This window comes from Calonectris borealis, chromosome 10 (genome assembly GCF_964195595.1).
Source record: "Calonectris borealis chromosome 10, bCalBor7.hap1.2, whole genome shotgun sequence".
NCBI classification, from domain to species: Eukaryota; Metazoa; Chordata; class Aves; order Procellariiformes; family Procellariidae; genus Calonectris; species Calonectris borealis.
Window position 1 is genome coordinate 13,502,801 of NC_134321.1, and position 18,515 is coordinate 13,521,315.

The window sequence follows — 18,515 nt, forward strand, 5'->3', positions numbered from 1 at the left end:
TAGGCCTGGCCCTGACGAGCCCCAGGCACACACCTGGGGGGGCACCAGCTGTTAGGTGTGTGGCCATTGAAGTAAGCTGCTTTAATTGCCTCTCCTAGATGAGGGGACCTCGGAGACGAGGCCTAGCAGGGGCAGTGGGCGGGCAGTGGAGGAAGCCTGCAAGTGGGTGCCAAGAGGTGAGCCAGGGCAGTCATAGAATCATTAAGGTTGGAAAAGACCTCTAAGATCATCGAGTCCAACCGTCAACCCAACACACCATGCCCACTAAACCATGTCCCTAAGTGCCTCATCTACACGTCTTTTAAATACTTCCAAGGATGGTGATTCAACCACTTCCCTGGGCAGCCTGTTCCAAGGCCTTTCAACCACTCTTTCAGTAAAGAAATTTTTCCTAATGTCCAGCCTAAACCTCCCTTGGCGCAACTTGAGACCATTTCCTCTCGTCCTATCACTTGTTACTTGGCAGAAGAGACCAACACCCACCTCACTACAACCTCCCTTCAGGTAGTTGTAGAGCGCGATGAGGTCTCCCCTCAGCCTCCTCTTCTCCAGGCTAAACAACCCCAGTTCCCTCAGCAGCTCCTCAGAAGACTTGTGCTCCAGACCCTTCACCAGCTTCGTTGCCCTTCTCTGGACACGCTCCAGCACCTCCATGTCCTTCTTGTAGTGAGGGGCCCAAAACTGAACACAGTATTCGAGGTGTGGCCTCACCAGTGCCGAGTACAGGGGCACGATCACCTCCCTACTCCTGCTGGCCACACTATTTCTGATACAGGCCAGGATGCCATTGGCCTTCTTGGCCACTACTCCTGCTGGCCACACTATTTCTGATACAGGCCAGGATGCCATTGGCCTTCTTGGCCACCTGGGCACACTGCCGGCTCATGTTCAGCCAGCTGTCAATCAGCACCCTAGGTCCTTTTCCTCTGGGCAGCTTTCCAGCCACTCTTCCCCAAGCCTGTAGCGTTGCCTGGGGTTGTTGTGGCCGAAGTGCAGGACCCGGCACTTGGCCTTGTTGAACCTCATACAGTTGGCCTCGGCCCATCGATCCAGCCTGTCCAGGTCCCTCTGCAGAGCCTTCCTACCCTCCAGCAGATCAACACTCCCGCCCAGCTTGGTGTCGTCTGCAAACGGACTGAGGGAGCACTCGATCCCCTCGTCCAGATCATTGATAAAGATATTGAACAGGACCGGCCCCAGTACTGAGCCCTGGGGAACACCGCTCGTGACCGGCCGCCAACTGGATTTAACTCCGTTCACCACAACTCTCTGGGCTCGGCTGTCCAGCCAGTTTTTTACCCAGCGAAGACTGCACCTGTCTGAGCCAAGGCAGGAGTCTGTCAGGGGCTGGGTGGTTTTCATGCCTGCAGGCACAGCCGCTGAATACATGAATAGCCATGAATTTGACCAATCTTTGGCCTTTCTGGGTCACCCTTCAGCGCGCATGCTGTTAATGCAACACTCTTAATGGGTATTTTGGCACACTTTCACGTCGTGCCTGTGGAGGTGGGTGCCCGCGCTGTGTGGTGGAGCTGCGTTTCCCTCGGCCGTCGCGTTCCTCCTGACTGTAACCTTGGCGGGGCAGGGACGGCTTTTCCCGCCGCCCGGCGCTGAGGCGGCGGCCGCGGCGCGCGGAACGGCGGCGACGGGGCCCGCGTTGCCGCAGGGGCGCTGTTGGGACGGACCGGCTGGGTGCAGCGCCGTCATGGCCGCCGGGCCCGCGGCGCCCCGCGTTCTCAACGTGAACGTGGGCGTCCTGGGACACATCGACAGCGGGAAGACGGCGCTGGCGCGGGCGCTGAGCACCACCGGCTCCACCGCCGCCTTCGACCGGGCGCCGCAGAGCCGGGCGCGGGGCATCACGCTGGACCTGGGCTTCTCCTGCCTGCGTACCGCCCTGCCGCCGCAGCTGGGCCCGGGGCCCGGCGAGCTCCAGTTCACGCTGGTCGACTGCCCGGGGCACGCCTCCCTCATCCGCACCATCATCGGCGGTAAGGGGGGGAGCGGGGGTGGTCACCCCTGCCCGCCCCGGGGCCCCGGTGGCGGAGAGGCCCCTGCCGGGGTGCTGCCGCGGCGGGGCCGTCCCGGTGCCTCGGAGCGCCCCAGCCCTGGGCAAGGTCGCGGCTTCCCGCGGTAAGGCGAGCAGGGCTGTTCCTGCCCGCCTGAGCGTATCTGTGCCGGGAGCTTTGCTTGTGTTAGCCAGGGCCCGGGGCCTCTGGCTGCCTGGCCGTGCCCACTGAGTGGAAGGTGTGGGTGGGGTGTCAGGTTTTTCACGGGCCGCATGGGTTTGTTACCCTTCTTCGTAACTGCCTCTCAAATAAAATACCAGTACTCATAGAAAAGCAGCTTGTAAACGTGAGTTCTTTGGGTGCTCTTTGGACAGTCAGGCCTGCTCGGTTTTCTTACACTTACTTGAAAAAAAAGTTTTCTTTATTGTGTATGGAGACCTTCTTTGTGGTATTTAAGGGCAATATTAATTTCTATTTTCTCACTTGTTAAAGCTGTCAGAGTTCATTATTCCCTGTGGTTGAGAGCTGTGCTGTATTTGCTGGACATGCTTGTGCCGAACTTTTGTCTGGGAGAGACTGGGGACTTATAACATGATAATCTTACATTTAGAAATTATTTTGTGGATTTTAGTAACTTTCCATTTTAGTCTTTATAGATGATACCGGAAGGTTAATCTGGTTTGCGTTAGAGCTCATTTTAAATTAGTTCACCTTGTTCTATGAGAAGTAACACCTCCCCCTTCCATCTCTTGTAAAAGGAGTTAAGAGGTGGTTGGTGCTTGACTAAGGATATAATGGAGTTGCAGCTGCAGGTTGTTTAAAGTAGTCACAGGTTGATAAACTGCAACTACAGGGACCTCTGAAAGTTCATTTCCTTTGCATATCCTCTGCTAAGTGTCTCTTTAGTGTCAGCCAGGTGGTAGTTTTGTAATGCAGTATATGTTTCTTCTCAGCTAGGCTGAGGTTCAGACCAAGTTACTTTTCATGATATATGAATTTAATCCCCTTTTGAACAGATGTATTGTTTGTAAATGGTGTTAGCAGTAACTACATTGTATCGTTTGTATTTCTTTTGGATAGGATAATAAACATTTACTTATTTCTCGATTTCATCAGCAGTAAAGTGCTCTGTACCATTAATGTGTGCTTTAGAGCTGCAAGGGCGGAGTGGCTGTGTGCTGAATTCCAGAAACCTGTGGTCTATTAGTTTTCCTTTGTACTTCACAATCAGCTATCATTCTTAAGTAATTCTAAGCACCTGATTATCTTCTAAAGAACAAAGTTTACTTTGGCAAATGGTAACTTTTCTTGGATGTACTGAAGAGTGACTTGTAGTTAGACATTCCTTTCCATCAGAAACAACTAATCTGAGTGGGGTAAACTTTCTCATGAAGAGGATATGGGAAAACTTGGAAAAACGGCTTTTTTGTATCGCTTTAACACTTATCTGGGGTGATTGTTTAATACATAGACTTCTTGTTGCTTCCTATCATTTTTATAAAGAACTTCAAAGCATTTAGTCACAGCTGTCCACATTGATTGAATAAGTTATTCAGATTTCCCTATTGATAGGCCATGCTGGAAGAAGAAAAGATGTGGACAGTGGACTGGACTAGACGGCGTGATAGAGTTTTCTTTCCAGCAAAAATGATTCTTTACAGGTAGCAATTCAGACACGTAAGCACGTCAAACTTGCTTAGTTCCAGTTATACCAGGTTGTGTATCTTAGTGAAAACATTTGATTAGCATGACTTACTGCAATTCTATGTATTAAGAAAGAGTTGTAGAGAAGATGCAGTATTGTGTTAATACTTAATTTAAAGAGTTAGACATTTCAGTTTTATTCTTGATAGCATACATGTATCTTGATAGTGGATGCTTTTTTTTTTTTTACCAGGTTTAAAAGGTGAAACCTTGATGATAAAACCTGATCTCTGCCTGTGGGACTCCTTAGGTGCTTACAGTTTTAGTATGGTTTGGTGAAACTCAAACTGAAGGATAGCATATCTTGTGTAACAGGATACATCCCTCAGTGTTAACGTGTCAGTATTTCAATATTGCCAACTTTTTCAGCTCTTCAGAAATGGAAAGCCAGGCCTCCCAGATAATGATACTTTAAAAATTTAGATTATTTTCATCTGCTTCCTAATCATGAGTGTTCAGTGTTCACCATTGCAAGCATTTTCTTTTCAACCGGGTATGCTACTACTTTTTTCTTTTTGATGCAATCTGCGATTTCCCTGTTACTACAGATTTTCTATATATAGGGTTTTTAAATAAAATGTAAGTGCAAAGTACTTTATCTTCCTGTGTTTATTCTGCATCTCAGATTTCTCACACCTCTTTAAAATACTGCTCTTCTGAAATTAAGTGCTGTGATAGCTGTAGATGTGAGTTAACCTACAGAAAAACTAGAGACAGGAGGGCTGTGGGAAAGGGACAACAGAGGGCCCTGAAGCAGCCTTCTCTTACGTGTTAGTCGTGTGCATGCAGCTTTTGCAGTAGAAGCTACAGGTGTGAAAATATGTTCTTGCATGCTGTTATTGTTTGAAGCTCTCTTTTTTCATTGAAGGTGGTGTAAACTAGTTGGCTCCCCCTTGAGTGACCCCATCTTATGGAAACGCTGTCTGCTGTGGCTGGGTGGCACCAGCATTATTCAGTCAGGTCTTCCATGAGGCGACTAGCTCAAGGGGTTCCTTCTGAGGAGCTCCTTACTGGCTTCACAAGGGAAGCCAGTAGTCTGTCTGTCTCTCTCTCTCTCTCTCTTTTTTTTTTTTTTTTTAAAAAAAAAAAAATCGTCTTGGCTCTTCTCTTCCAGGGTGCCATTTTCATCAGTGGTGTCCCAGGCTATCTTCTAGTCCAATTCCATCCTCTCTAACTGTCAACTTTCTGTGCTCCCAGAGTACTCTATGGGTTAATTCATTTGCTGTACAAGTCTGATAAATCTGCTTGCAGATTAAATGATACTATTTACCATTCTTTAACATATTTCTGTATCTAGCTAATTCTTGAAGTGGATTTTTTCATGGCTGAATCTGATATTGCATTTTTGTCATGCTGTGTCAGGTAGCGCTTGACCTTGCAAATACTTTTCACAGCCGCTCACAAGATGCTTGTTTAGACACAATACCTTAGGATTAAATGAATGCAGAATATTTGAGCAGTAACCAAATGGAATGGAAAATGGAAGTCATATTTCATTCTGTGTGGCTACATTTTTCTTGCAAACTATGTCCTTGAAAACAAAACATATCGAATGTTAAATCAAAAGTTTTTTTTTTTTTTTACCTGCATGCTAGGAATTGGAAATGTTGCAGACGGTTCCACCCAAGATGCTTTCTTAAAGTTTTAGCTGGAAGGTGATAGTCAAGGTTAGAATGGAATAAATGATAGGCACTTGACTTATTACATCATGGCTTTCACTTGTATTTAAACCATACTGGTTTATTCTTCAGCAGCAGACTCTTGTGTGTCTGATGTGGCAGGAAGGTATTAAGTTACTGTGGATAGCTGCATGGCTTGGACCATGTCATGTATTTCTTTTTGTCTTATTCTTTTGAACAGCAAGAACAGAACTCTTTTTATTTTACAGTAATTTCAAGACTTTTCCTGTGGTCTAGCAGGATCGTGTCTATCATGTATCAAGCAACATAACAAATACTGTATTTATAGCTGTTTGTAGTTGACTTGCTAGACAGAGAAAACAAACCTGAATAACTGAATTTTAAGGGTCAATTCTTTAGTGTGTCACAAGCAGTAAGAGGCACCCACATCAGCCTTATGCTTGCTTTCTGCACTGAAGGTATGACTGCAAAATGCAATACTGCTATTTTTATAATTACTGCTTTCTTTTATTGCTATAGAGATTGAGAGTGATATTTTGTTAAAATTTCACACCGAGATGGGGTAGTTTCTGTCACAGTCCTATGTGTTGTTTTTTTTTTTAAGCTTCTGTTCTTTTGTTAAATTTCAGCTCTCTGATCCTCCACAAAGCTGATGTTGACATCATCAAAGTAAAATAAGAGTTGCTTTTACATTTTTTTGTCACAGACCTATGCATCCAGTAGGGTCTGGAATGGTTTCTCAAATGAGTTCAGCAGTAAGGGATGCCTGCAGAGAGGTTATATGAGTTAATCTGCCAGAAGAAATTCAATCCCCATATTTCATTTTAAGACCACTTTGCGTAGCAAAGTAGTTTAACCAGTAGCAGATTTTTTACTTGCTGATGGTTAATTTCATGCCCTACAAAGGGTCAGCACACTAATACAGAAGAACATGATTACCTCATCCTAGCTTCCCCCACACACATGCAGTGAAGGGGTACCGCAGTCTTTGTTTTAGGTGAGCTGTTGTCAGATGCCCTTTATCTGTTTGATTTTGAGATGGGTCCTCAAAAGAACTTCTAAAAAAGAAAGTTGTCTTTTTTCCCCCTGTGAAGTTCAAAGGACAGAGTAGACTTATAGGGTTTTAATTGGAAAGCTACTGCTTGACCCTGGTTGTCTAAACCTGGGGGGGGGAATTCTGACAAACTTGTAGTTTTGTAATCCTTATGCCTGTCTGAACCTTTGACCTTTTTACTTTATAACTAGAGCTTCATTGTCACCATTTGTCCCTGCAGTTCCTTTCAAAGAAAACTGCCTTGCAAGTGTCTGTTTCCACTTTGCTGCTGTGTTCTGTTAAGGAAGGGTATTAATTCATACCTGATACATTGGAGGGGCCAAGACTTTTGAACTTGCACAAGAGCTTGGGGAGGGGGAAATGAGCATAGCAAAAGCATGTCTTGCTGATGCAAATGAGTACAATGAAAACAGTCTTGGGAGATCAAGGGAAATGTGGTCTTGCTACCAGCATTCAAATTCGGTCAGATGCAGATTATTTGTAAGATTAACATAGCACAAAAAAAAAAAAGTATTTCTATCACAGATTAGTTGTTTTGCTGAGTTTGTTGTAAGCTTTTATGAGGATTTGTAAACTCAGGGTTACCTTTGCGTTACTGTCATAAAAATGCAATTCCGTCAGTGTCAACTTCTGCTTGTTGACACCTTTGTGAAGATATGACAGTTCTTGTTTTTTCCATTCCAGGTGAGTGAACAAGTACAGTTTTATAGTTGTAGAGTGTATATATGGATGACTTAAATTTATGTGGAGGCCTCTTGCTGTTGAGTGCACATGTTGAAGGGAGACGTGTTCTTCTCTGGAGGAAAGAGTGCCTTTTGTTGTTCAGTGGATACCATTCTGGTCAGAGGGAAGTCACTGGAGAGTCTTGAGGACTTTGGCTGCCAGCTTGGATTGAGAATAACATAATGAACCTTGTTCTGGTGAAAAAATATTAAAATACAACTCCCATGTAATGTAATTCATATTCACAAGCCTTTGTTTAGGGGTTGATGTTATGGAAGTACTCGTGGGCCAAGAGAGTTCAACTAGCACTAATGTGAATGTTTTCTAAACGCTATTAAACTTTTTGGGTTCATGGTGCTTGTAAATTGCTGACATTGCTTTGTATTAAAAATGCAAATAAATAAACTTTATTTCTCTAAATGAAAACACTTTTCTCTTGAAATTGAAACTGTGTCTTTTTTAATTCACTTTAAGTAGTTTGGCTGGTGCCTGATACTTGTCTGACAAATTAAAGGAGTATTTTTATTGACATTCTAAAATGAAAGCCACTTTTTAAAATTAAGGCACTATGCACAAAGAAAAAGCAGCTGGTATAAAAGTATTGCTGCTCTAAAATCCTCCCTCTCCCCAACCCCCAAAGTGCAACTTTGTCTACTGGATATTACAGTGCACAAGAGGGCAGTATTTGCTTACAATGTAGGATCTTAATGATAAGTACATAGGGTAACAGGTCAGCGTGGATAGAGTGACCTTACTTTGAATCGAAACAGAATTAAGTAGAAGATTTGGAACACAACTATGGCTTAATTTTACCATTCCTAAAGAAAATATCCTCTCTGTTTTAAGGAGAGTTAGTCTTATTTAATCTGTAATTTGGATAGTGCTTTTTATACCTTAAGCAATAAAAACGTATGGGGTGTTGTCTTACACATTACATGAGACGCAAGTAACACAGGTGAGGCAAAACAACTGGTTTTCATTGAAGTTGCATGTGAGTGGTATGACTCTTCATCCACGTAGAAAGGGCTGGTTGTTTTATTTTACATTTATGGAAAGTTTATCTAGTTTAAACTGTAAAGCAATTGGTGATGTAGGAACCATGGAATTTAGTGTACACAATTATTTTATTTCTTTCCCTATTTCCCCATGTCATTTAATAACTGAGCAAAAGCAAGGTAGTTGTACTAGATCTGTTTTGAACCACTTCTGTGCTATATAGGGTTTGTTGTATGAGATTAAGAGTAGAATGGAACTTGTTTTTGCGTGTGTACCAGGGTACTTTAAAATAGTGGTCTTCACATAGAATTTCTGTCTATCTGTATCATAACTTTAGTGGTTTTAACTTTCCATTTATTATGCATTGCTTCTCATTTCTGTGTGTATTAATGTTTTTTGAGTGATGTGACAGTGAGGCTAGTCTACTTGGCTGCTACGATTTCTATTCTATGCCCTCTTCTGCTTTTTTTGACTTGAACCTGATTTCGCTATTGAAGTTGCACGGGTTGAACAAGCTCCTAAACTATACATCACTTCGTAAGTACTATTAGAGAGCAAAGCAGGAAGAGTCTTCCTTTCCTTTTATGTGTTGAAAAGTTTAAAAGGAGCAAGAGAGCCATCATCTTCTGATCTCAAAAGTTATAGCGAATAATCACATTCTCTTCTACTTCTTGTTAGAATCCTGTCAGAAATGTACTGTTTCCTGTGGTCAGTTAAAAAAAATTAATTGTGCATGTCTTGTTCTGAAGATGTGATTTATAATTGAATTCTCAATCTTAAATGTAGATTGTAAACAGGAGTGGCTTTATTGAACCTTGTTTGAATGTTAAATTGTCTCTTGCTAATATAGGACGATTTTTCTACGGAGCTTTTGAGTGGTTGTGTGCATAGTTGCTTGTATACAACAAAATTGTGCTAATTCACACATCATTATTTGACACAAAAACTTGACAGCTTCTCAGGAAAACATAATAACCAAGTGCTGTAATGGTGCTGACTAAGTCTGTTTGATCGTTCTTCCTATTGATTTAAAAACAGAATTTCTTTGTTTCATCATACTGTGTGCAAGCATTCATCAAATAACCACATGCCCTTTCATTTCACTTTTGCTTCATGTTTCTCCTTGCTTGAAATTATTTTGTAAGCTGTTTGGGAGAGTGGTCAAGCTTTATTAATCCATTTTTAGGTGTTTTTAAATATCAGCTAATGTAGTGAAGTCTTATAAATACCTGCATAAAATCTAGAACAACTTACTGTAAAATATGAAGCATGTTTATAGTTAAAATTACCCTTGTCAAAATAAATTCAAAGCACTTTTTTCAAAGTAGTATTTTTTACTGATGATGGATATGTTTGCTGGCTAAATAGTCCAATTTAGCAATTCAGTGGTCTACTAATCAACAAACTGGCTTAATAAGGTTCTACTGTATTTGTTGTACAGCTTGATTTAAAGTTGTCTTCAATTAGTAGATGCTAGATATAAGTTGAATGATACATTGCTTATGTGTAGAACCCACTTTTAATAGCTAGTTTAGCTTGATGAAGCTATGAACTTAGCTTCCTTAATATGTTTCTCTTTTTTTTTTTGTTTGTTTGTACTGGAAGTAATAACGTATGTTCTTGGATGACTGCTGTAAAGTACTGTTTATCAAAACCCCTAGAAAAACAAAATGCAAATGGAAAAATCTAGGTTATAATCGCAAAGCAGACATGCAACAGATCATCTAGCTAAGCGAGCAAACCAAACCCCCACATTTACATTGTTAAAGTCCATTAAGTGGTATCAAACATTGTTTCTCTGTGTGGCAGCTAGTTGTTTTCTGTCTGGGAACCCTAAAGTTGGCCTGGCAAGCTGAAGAGCAAGGACAGATGTTCTGCAGTGGTAATTTCCAGCTGGATTCTTGAATGCATTGTGTTCTGTGGGTCACAGCTCATAACTGAGCAAAACTGAGTGAGAGCTCCAGCAAAGAAAGACTTGAACAGCTCGTACGATAGCTATGATTGCAAAGATACTGTGCATTCTGTGAGAAAATATTCTCTGTGCTATCTGTAAAATTCAGATTAAATAGCCATTCTGAAGTGCTTCCTTTAAACTGTTTGCTTCCGAAAAGCGTTGCAGGCTAAGTAAATACCAATAATTCTTATTTCCCATCTCCTTATCAGTTATTCTACCAAAATGTTCTTGCACAGCCTATCTAATCTGTTCAAGTGAACATGAAATGGTTAGTGTTGGCTTCCAATTTGAATTACGATCTCTGTTTCAAGCTTAAGCTGATTAATTCTGCATTAGATTGTAATTATCAGCATTACCAGCACTAGGGGTGGTTCCGACCAGACAAACAAATATATATGTTGAATGTAACAGCAGAATGAGTTGGTAAATAGTGGAAGAAAAGGAAATGGAATAGAGAGGATAGCTTAATCAAAAATGAATAAATTGTATTCAGGAGCATCATGGGGGTAAAGGATGATAAGGGGGAATAAAAAGCAAAGTTTGAATTTTGAGATTTGTAGGAGAAGTTGACCTGGGTAAGAATCCAGGCCCATCACCCCAGGTTCCAGAGAAGAGATGATTCATTTGGGCTTACAGTTGTGTTTAAAAACTTGTTATTTTCTTTTATTTCATGCCATAGAAGGATCATGAAGGTTTTGTCCACTGCAGATCCACTTTTTTTGCGGTACCAGAAAAGTGAATTTAATCCATTCCCCTGTAGCACTTTCTTGTCTTCTGTGCCAAAGTTTTCCTTTGTTTTGTGTCTTATTTGGGATGCAGCATATGGCTGGTGTATAAGAGTAGCTGGTACTCTCGGATCTCGGGAGCTCTTTTTAATTGTGGAACTTGGCCTTGATTTGTTGGGCAAAGTTTCAGCTCTCTTTTATTTCCATTAAATGTATTGTAGAGCAGGTGAGCATATTTTAGAGATGCTTCCTGTATATGTAAAATTTGAAATGGTCTTTGAGAACCTGTTGGGTAGGGAAAAGGTATAGAAGTGTTTGAGAATTGTTGATAGAACTATGCGGTTATATTAACCAGGATAGGCAAGGGGAAATGTCTTCTGTCATAGAAGTTTATTCATGCTTAAATCTACTTTTCATATATTAAAGACTTCCAGCAGTATTGCTTTGGAAAAGAAAGTTTCCAAAGCATGCAAAAACTGCATTTCAGAGAAGGAAACAAAATTATTGTAGTTTTCTTTTTTAGGATCAAGAAGAGGGGGAGGGAAAATGGTTTCCTTGTATTTGACTGCGCTGTTGGATGGAAGACAAAGCTCAGTCTCTCTTGCTGACTAATGTCATCATCGAGGTATTTTTTTCTCCCACAGAGCAATTTTGTCTCCATTGAGACCCCCACAGCCATTGGCAAGACCATGGCCTGAGATTAAATCTCATGCTTGGGTGAAATTCTAATGACTGTAATTGTTTCCTCTTTTTAAGTCTGTGGTCCCTTCATCAAAGAGTGGTGCGGAAATTATGCATTTATGTTGTAAAAAGGGAGGTCAAGATTACCTGAACCTGTGGTTGACTTCGGGGGATTCTGTGTCGTGTTCTGGCAGTGGTTATCCACGCTGACATTCTAGTATGTGAAATGATTTAAAATGTGGCTTAGAGTATATATGTGAAGTAATAGTGGCATGCCTCAGTCCTCTCTGGGGTTTGTGCTGCTCTCGTTTGGCTGTCACCCACTGTCGGATGATTGCTACCATCAGTCAGGGGAGCAGTAGCAGCTTTTGTGTTTTGGTCATCTGTTGGAATAGGAGAGAAGGAGAAGTAGTCAATGGGGGTTGAGGTAGGTTTCTGTGAATGATCCGTTTCAAGGGTCAGCTCCTAACCTAGTGCAGCCATGAAATAGTGCTGGACTTGAGTCTCCCCCAAATTGCAAAGGGCTTAGGACCTATCAGCAAGTGTTACTGTTAAGCCTTACACTTCAGTGTTTATTGAAGGTGCTCAGCATCTTGAAGGATTGCACCAGTATGGTAGTGCTGGTTGTGGAGGAACTGAACATGAGTGTGTCTGTGAATGTGGATATGAAAAAATTACACACAATTTTACAGAGGTAGCTTCCCTGATCCTGCAAAATTAGAGTATATATGTGCATCAGTGTTGCTGTGTGATGGAAAAATTGAGATAAGTATTTTGTGTTATTTGACTTTATTGTGCAGTTCCATATGTATGCAACTTTGGAACCACACTCTTCCCTAACTTTGAAGATTTATGAAAAAATCATGTACTGTGTGTTAAGAACAAAATTTGTTGAGTTTGTACTCTAATTTATGAAGTATCTTTTAAAGATGTCAGAACTGACCAAGAGGCATTTCATCAGAGAATAAGGAAAAAGGTTCAAATAGTACTTAATTTTAAGTGTCTAGGCTGTATTTAGAGACTAAAGAAATGGCAAAACATTGTCATTCTTAAAAGCACTCAGCATCAGAATCTTTCCCTGATCTCAGTGAGACGATGAGTAATTCAGTTTAGAGTATTGAAAAGTACAACACCAAAAAAAATCCCAAGTGTCAACGGTGCTATTCACCTAAGGTACCAGCTTTGGGCATATAACACTGAAACTTTGGCCACTGTCTGGCAATATTATACCTTCAAATAATATGATAATATGCCTCATGTTAAAAATTCCTTAAAGCCTGAAAAACAGGTTTTTACACCAAAATTATATGCATGTGTTTGTATAAGTATAAATAAAACCCATAATAAAAAAACTTGAAATAATTGTTGATAATATTTATCCTTGTGTATGGCATAATGACAGTATGACATAATGACAGAACATTCAAAAGTCGCAAGTCGGGTATCCCTAAGGAAGTTGTGTAAGGAAATAGTTTTGTTCGTTCAATTTGATTGCTGTGTGATAGGTTTTCACCCTGTGGTAGGGGCCAACGTGTGTATTTCTTTCCCTGAGTAGAATTTTCACTCGAGTAGACTTTTCACCTGACTAACAACTGAGATCCTCCCATTATTTCAAGTGCTGTGATAAAGTTGTGGTGGCTGGTGATGTTTACCCATATGTTTGTAATTGAGCTCTCCCTTTACTCTCTCTGGTGTGTATTGTGATATCCAGTAATGTTAGCTTTTTCTGTCCAAAATTGCTGTTTAACTGAAATCTCTTGTGGGAAGAGATTCATTTGTCTGTGGTGCTGTACACTGCATCTAGGGGCAATAGTAAAAAAAAAAAAAATTGTATTTGGTTAAATCAAACTGTACCAATCTCTGTATGGAGCAAATACTCTTTTGGTTAAGGGAAGGAAAGAGTTTTGAACTGAAAAAAAACCAAAAAACCAAACACACCAGAAAACCAGTGGCTGAAAATCCAGTCTTTATAGAAAGTTCCTCTCCAGATGTGTTTTCATTACTGAACTGTATTCACTAACAAATTGTGTGTGGGTGGGTGTTTGGGTGTTTTTTCATTATGTGTCCCTAAATGTGTTTTCTTTTCTGTTTTGAAACTTTATTTACTGTATGAAATAGTTGATTATTCTAGTAATAGCCAGCACTGCTTTTGTGGGGTTTAATGTTTTCTTTGTTGTAATTTAAAGCCAAAGAAATCAAATGTGAAGATAAATTTAACTTTTGTTTTTTAAATGCAAGCCCCGCTGTCCATTTCTTTACCCACCCTGCACCAAGAAACCAGTGAGTCCTTAACTTATTTTAAAAGAACACTTTTTTTAAGAAATGTAATCAAATTGATGCAGTGGTGGAAAGTTATTTTGGTTACTGTACTTGTTTCTTTTCCCTTTGAATTTTAAAGTTCTTTATTTTTGTCCTATTAAGAAAATGGTATACTGTAGCTAAGAAACCTGTAGACCACATATAAAGTGATGTCAGGTTTATGGGAATTTTTTTTTGTGCGTTCTTGTGTATAACTGAGTCAATCCTAGGTAAAACCAGAATTTACTAATGTGAAATTTAATTAGTTGGCAGTATCCTTTCAAAGCTTATGCATACTGTTTTGAACCTTTTTGCAGTAACTTATGGGCTCATGTAAGAACAGTTGGAACAAAATAGTTACAAGAACATTTGAGGTTAAGCTGTCTAATGTTTATTTTAGCAGCATATGATATTTCGGCAGCATTTTCGTTGTGTATTGGAGAGCTAACGGCTTCATAGCATCTCAAACGCAACTGTATTTACTGTTTTTATTGGACGCTGAAGATTTTCAGGACACCAGGATGAAATCATCAAAATGCACGTGTTTTGGGATGTTGTTATTCTATTTGGAAGCTGTTACATTTTCTGTGGAAGATTTGTACTTTTGTCCTAGTCTGTGTAAGTTCCCCTTTATGCACTGTTTGTTCAGAAGTGGAGTAAATAAGTTCTGTGAGTGAGAAATGTCTTTCTGCTAAGAGGATGCTAAAGTGGGGTCTGATGTTTCTTAAAAAAAAAAAAAAATTCATTCAGGGGTCAGAAGCGCAGTACAGTACAGATGCAATAAAAGCAGCCAAGATCAGCTGAACTGGAACAGTACATTTATGAGAACTTATCAGAAGAAGCAGAGTTGTGCAGTTAACAGTCATGATTGAAATACAGATGCTCGGGCACTAGCTTATAGGTGCAAACATCAGTTTGTAGTCGGTCATCAAAATAACCCATCACGCTAGTTTTCCAAAATTAAATATATTCTGGTTCGATGCTAAGTGGTAATGATCATTGCAAAATGTTTTAAATGCCTGAGTTGTAATCTCTCTCTCTACTTCTGTTAGCTCTGAGCAACCAAAAAATTGAGCTTTAATTACCAAGGCTGTATTCTTTCTTGGTGATTTCAGCATTTCATTAAGCAGTGATTTGTACTTTTCAATTATGCATTCGTTTATCTTAGTGATGCATTTACAGTTAGAGATAGTGTTGAGTGTTGGTTTATTGAATTTGGCTGATGCCTAGCAATTTCAGCAGATTTTTTTTTTCTTGCCATGTAAGAAAGCAGTAGAGAGGGGTTTATAGCCTTGGCATTGCCTTTAATGATAATCTTATGTGATTTTTTTGAAGGAAAGTGGAAAATATGAGGTGTCCCCCCCTCCTTAGAACTTTTAGAAATTTTGTTCTGAAGTCCATCTCCAGGCTTTGCCTTTGACTGCTGGACATCAGTGGTTCATGGTATGCCTCTTTCAGGTGCAGGGGAATAAGCAGTGTGGATGGCTGATCTTGAAGCTTGTAGTTGGAACGGATTTTTCTGCATATTCGTAAGCAGGCAGTTCCACAAATTAATTAAAAGATCTTTTTTCCTTTTCTTAAAGGAGGTGGGGGGAGAAGGAAAAGAGGAGGGACAATGCAGTGGGAAATGGGGTTGAAGAGCAATTTCTTGATACTTACATGTAGTCCTTCCCTGTACGAGTAAGAGAGAGGAGAAGGGTAAAGGATCTCAAAACTGTTAAAAGCTGCCCTTGTTCATTTTCTATCATAACTGGATAAGTATTAAATTTAGGTGGGCACTGGTGGACTGTGAGGTAGAATGGTTATGGCAGGGGGTATAGGGTTGCTGGTAGCCCACCTTTGCTTCACTTCTGTTTGTTTCATGTTTTTTGTTTGTATGTTTTAAAATGACTTATTCAGTTTGCTTCCAGATTTAACAGTATACAAGCTTGACTTCTAGTTTATTAACAGAACTGTAATGAGATAGGCTTCTTTGCCTGCCCAGCACTGCTGCAGCGGGAATAGATTGTTGCTGCTATTTCTTGGTACTGAAAACTTCAAAGCTTTGATTTTTCTGGTAAAGCCCTTCCTAAAACCTGTATACTCTCAGATGTTGTGATTTAATTTTCCTTGGCCCAACAGAATCTAGCACTTTGAGAGAGGCAAATCTTATTGTACACTTAACTTTTATTTTTCTGAGTAACAGAGGACATTATGTATGTTTAAAATACAGTGACTACAAATGAGCAAATTGTTTTTAAAAAATTTTTTTCCCCCTTGTGGTCTCTCAGGTCTCCTCTCCGTCCCCAATGTGTACCTTGCTTAACAGGACACTCTAGAGGTAAAAATCATGTAAATGGATGCTAGTGTTACTTTATTAAGAGAGGAAAAAAATTAAATACACATTTATGTGATTTTTATCTAATTGTTTTACTTCCATGTAGACCAGTCATTAAAGACTATTTCATTTTCTGTACCTACATTACTTAGTTTTTTTCCTCTTCATACACTTTATTTCAATATTATATTTTTACAAAATGGCAAGATTTTTTTTTCCTCAAAAGCAGATTACCTGTGACATTTTAAACATAATTCATAAAAAATAATTTATTGGAAGTACTTTAAGGAACTCTTCTAAAAAAATTTAATTTAAGTCTATAGTAAATTGTCAGTAAGAATATACTTCATAAAGTTCCTTTGTATTTCTCTTCCATTATTATTATATGGTTCTTCAACAGCAGTTGTCTCCATCATTTGATGTGAAGACTGAAGTGGCTAGATAACAAATGAAACGTATTTCCTTAAGTTCATTTGAAATAAAATTCTTATTCTGAGTTTTCCATCCCGTGTTCTGTAATTCTAGTTCTTACTGTCAGAAAGTTTAGTTTAGAATCTATTGTTCTCTCTGAATCTAGAAGATGTGAATGGGAAGCAAGACGACAAAATGTGAAAAGTAATAGTTAAGAATATAAAAAAACCTAATACAACGCAAAAACACCTAAGAATAGGCTTCTGTGAAGAGGGAAGTGTGCAATCTTTAGGTAGTCTTGATATACTTTTGATACTGTTTTGTATTCTTGCTTAGGAATTTCTTCTCTTAGTCACCTGAGAAATTGTGTCACGGAGATTAGATTAGCAAGTGCAGATGATTTTGCTGGACTTCTGAGCACTTCATTTCTAGAACCCCGTCCAAGCTAGATAGTGATGGCTCCGTGCCTGTGGGTGCTGCTCTTTGGATTTTTGCTGTGACTAACCGTCTCTTGAAATGTGCTGGTTACGTTGTTCCCTTTTTAAACAGTGAAATGCAAATTTACGGGTTCGGCATACTTTGGAGTTGGAAGCATTACTGCTTTGCACTCCATATTATTTTCTTGTTTATCTGGGATTCTTAGTCTGTTTGTTGCATATTTCCATTGAATAACGTGAGCAGTGCCAGCATTCCTGAGAGCTGGTCACATGAGCTTGGCAGAGCAATGTGTATTCTGAGCAGACTTTGTTTTCTGTAGGCTTTCTTCCCACTTCCCTGGGGATGTTGTCAGCCTCTGTTTTAGCTTGAAAGTTTAGATTTAGATTTGGGAGAGAAGAAGTGGTTCTTAATTATCAAATGAAACATAGGAGGGCGAGTGTGGGATGCAGACCTGGGAGACCTGTCATACTTTTTCTTCTGATGACCCTTGTTGGTCACAGAAGCACAGCTCTGATCTCAGTGAAGGTTTTGATCTTGAGTGATGTTTTACTTAACCAACAAATATTACTGCTCACAAACTTAGTTTACGCAAACTGCCGCTACTACTTGTAAAATGCCTGTACCTTTGAGTCAACACGTGTGTTTTATTCAGTTGTTCGTTCATCGCAGAGAAAATGCTGGAGGACTTGCTCTGAATTACTCTGAAATAGCTGTGATAATCTAACCATGTTCTGTTGTATATAGCATTTGAGCGGTACTATGAAATTACTGTGCAGGGTTGTATTAAACAACTTCACCTTTTGAGATTCTTCAAAATGCCTAATAGAAAACTTTTTTCTTTAGTTATGAGGGTTTTTTCTTTTAGTTATGAGGACTGGTTTTGTATGTTGATGGTTTCTGTATGTTCACCTCACAAGAACTATGCTTTTCTAAGTATAAAACTTGAAGCAATAAAATAACCTGGCTGTGTTTTCATTATTCTAGGGAGCAACTGGTCTAAATTTAGCCTGTGAGCTTTCTAAAGCTGGGGCCTTGTTTTGTGTTTATCTGTGAAGTGCCATGCACGCTTGCAGCTCTGTAGAACTGACAATTCAGAGCCCAGTTGGGTGATCTGCATCCATGCAGCCTCGCAGGAATGAACTCTGTAAAGGAGCTTGCAGGATTAAGGTCCAAACCAGTACAAACTCAGAGCAGGTCTGTATTTTGCTCCTTAGTTGGCTGCAAAACTTCATTCACATGAGTATCTCTTTAAATAATAAAGTAAATAATTCAAAGCATTTTAAATAATTTTTTTTTAAACTAATACTCTACCAGTGAAATTTGGAATATCTTTTTATGGCACTTACTCTGCTGTCAAATTTTTTAAGAAGTCATCTGTTTATAAATCATCATACCTTAGCTTTTTCACCTTCCCTTCTATTAGTACTTTTGAAAACACTTACTCAAGCATTGCTACTGTCTCTTATCTCTGTGGTTATAGATCATTAAATTCCAGCCCCTCTTAATACTGTGTAAATTCTAATCTTGGCAAGTATTGTCAAGTTTTATTTAGTAATTAAACTCTG

General features: G+C 39.8%; 1 protein-coding gene across 3 annotated transcripts in view; it reads left to right on the top strand.

The window, feature by feature from the left end:
* Positions 1-1,665: 1,665 nt before the first annotated feature.
* Positions 1,666-18,515, top strand: part of EEFSEC (eukaryotic elongation factor, selenocysteine-tRNA specific) — a 129,848-nt gene continuing 112,998 nt past the window's right edge. For 2 of the 3 annotated variants that reach the window (XM_075158925.1, XM_075158924.1), the window contains exon 1: positions 1,678-1,991. In XM_075158925.1, the coding sequence (XP_075015026.1) occupies positions 1,706-1,991 (286 nt within the window). In that variant the 5' untranslated portion in view covers positions 1,678-1,705. Of the gene's footprint in view, positions 1,992-18,515 lie in introns of all 3 variants that reach the window. The other variant, XM_075158926.1, reaches the window with a different exon arrangement.